The sequence below is a fragment of the Watersipora subatra genome, chromosome 4 (assembly GCF_963576615.1).
Source record: "Watersipora subatra chromosome 4, tzWatSuba1.1, whole genome shotgun sequence".
Classification (NCBI taxonomy): domain Eukaryota; kingdom Metazoa; phylum Bryozoa; class Gymnolaemata; order Cheilostomatida; family Watersiporidae; genus Watersipora; species Watersipora subatra.
Window position 1 is genome coordinate 31,523,418 of NC_088711.1, and position 1,660 is coordinate 31,525,077.

Genomic DNA, 1,660 nt, shown 5'->3' on the forward strand with positions numbered 1-1,660 from the left:
ACGCTAATGAATTGCGAAAATTTTACAAACATTTGACAAAAATGAAAAATGTAAACATTTAATTTCAACCAAACATGCTAGAAATGCTCCTAATGAGCTACAGTTGTGTGCGAAATACTTGGGACACCTGTGCAATTATGCTATAAATGCTTACATAATGTTTAAATTGCTCTAGACTGAGTAAGATTGAAGTTAATCTTATAATTGTAGACATCAATGAAAAGCTCAGAGTGTAAGAAGTGCACTCATCTTACTTTCGACAAGATAAAATAAATTACTGATATGTTGTCTCCATGTTTGGAGCATATGGACCATAATCTCCTTTCACTGTTTAGACCTGTTCTTCAATTCATTTGTCTCTCTAATTTGGCTTTTGATGCGAGTGAAAATGTCAAAACTGAATTAAAGTTATCTCAAAGACATTCTTTTATCTCATTTCTGTGCATTGTTTATCGTAACTCTCTCAGACATTTACAGTTTTCGTATAAAAGGCTGAGCAGAAGTTTGATAAATTCATTTGATTCCATCATGTCATCTCTTCGCGACAAGAAGTATTCTGTGGTGCACCTTTACAGTAAACAGAACAAGACTGTGAGAGAAATTGCTGCAGAATTGAAAATTGCAAAGTCTACAGTGCATAATATTATAAAGAAATGGAAAGAAGTTGGAACGATTGACGACCAGAGGGCGGGAAACAGTGGACGGAAACGAAAGTCAGATTTTCGTAGTGATAGGGTCTTGCGTAGACTGGGTCGAGACAGCAGGCGTAAATCCTGTGCTGAGTTAGCTGTTGACTGGAAAAAGTCAACAGGTGTGGAAGCAAGCAGGTTTACAGTGACGAGAAGGTTGAAAGAGGGTGAGCTAAGCAGACGCCGTGCCAGGAAGAAACCATTGCTTTCATCTGTTCAGAAGAAAAAGAGATTGGATTGGGCAAAAGCACATCAAGACTCAATCTCCGGATCTGAATCCGATTGAAAACTTGTGGAAGACACTGAAAATATCTTGAGGAAAGATGGGAGAGCTTCAAACAAACTTGTACTGAAAGAAAGGATAGTGAAGGCCTGGCACAGGATGATATCTCAAGAAAAACTTCTGAGACTGATTGAAAGCATGCCCCATCGCTGCCGCATGGTTATTTCCAGCAAAGGTGGTTCAATTAAGTACTGATGTACCACTACACAACCCCAATGGCCCTTTTCAGGGCCACCAACATATGCAAGAGTTGTTCATTTGATTTTATAACTCATTTAGTGACACGAAACACAGTTCGAATTATGAACTAAATTGCGGAAATATACAGGTTTTCTGTAGTGACGAGTTTTGAAACCCAGTATCTCATGAGAAATTGCAATTAGTGCAATTATTTTATTATTATTAGATTTCTAACATTCTGAGGATTCCAAAAATGTGTGGGTTCATATATATGTAAGAGGAGTTTGATACAAAAATGATGTTTTACAGCTAAATATTAATATTCTTCTTTGCGTCCCAAGTATTTTGCACACAACTGTAAATAGCTCATTGTGAAAATATTACAAACGTCTGACAAAAATGAAAAATGTAAATTTCCAATTTCAACCAAACATGCTAGAAATGCTCTAAGTGCGCTAATTAGCTTATTGTGAGAATTTCACAAACGTCTGACAAAAGTGAAAAATGT

The 1,660-nt window shown here is 36.6% G+C and overlaps 1 protein-coding gene across 1 annotated transcript; it reads left to right on the forward strand.

Moving 5' to 3' along the window:
• Positions 1-528: 528 nt before the first annotated feature.
• Positions 529-975, forward strand: LOC137394146 (uncharacterized). Its single transcript, XM_068080866.1, has one exon. It carries the CDS (start codon positions 529-531, stop codon positions 973-975), a length of 447 nt encoding a protein of 148 aa, XP_067936967.1.
• Positions 976-1,660: the final 685 nt, after the last annotated feature.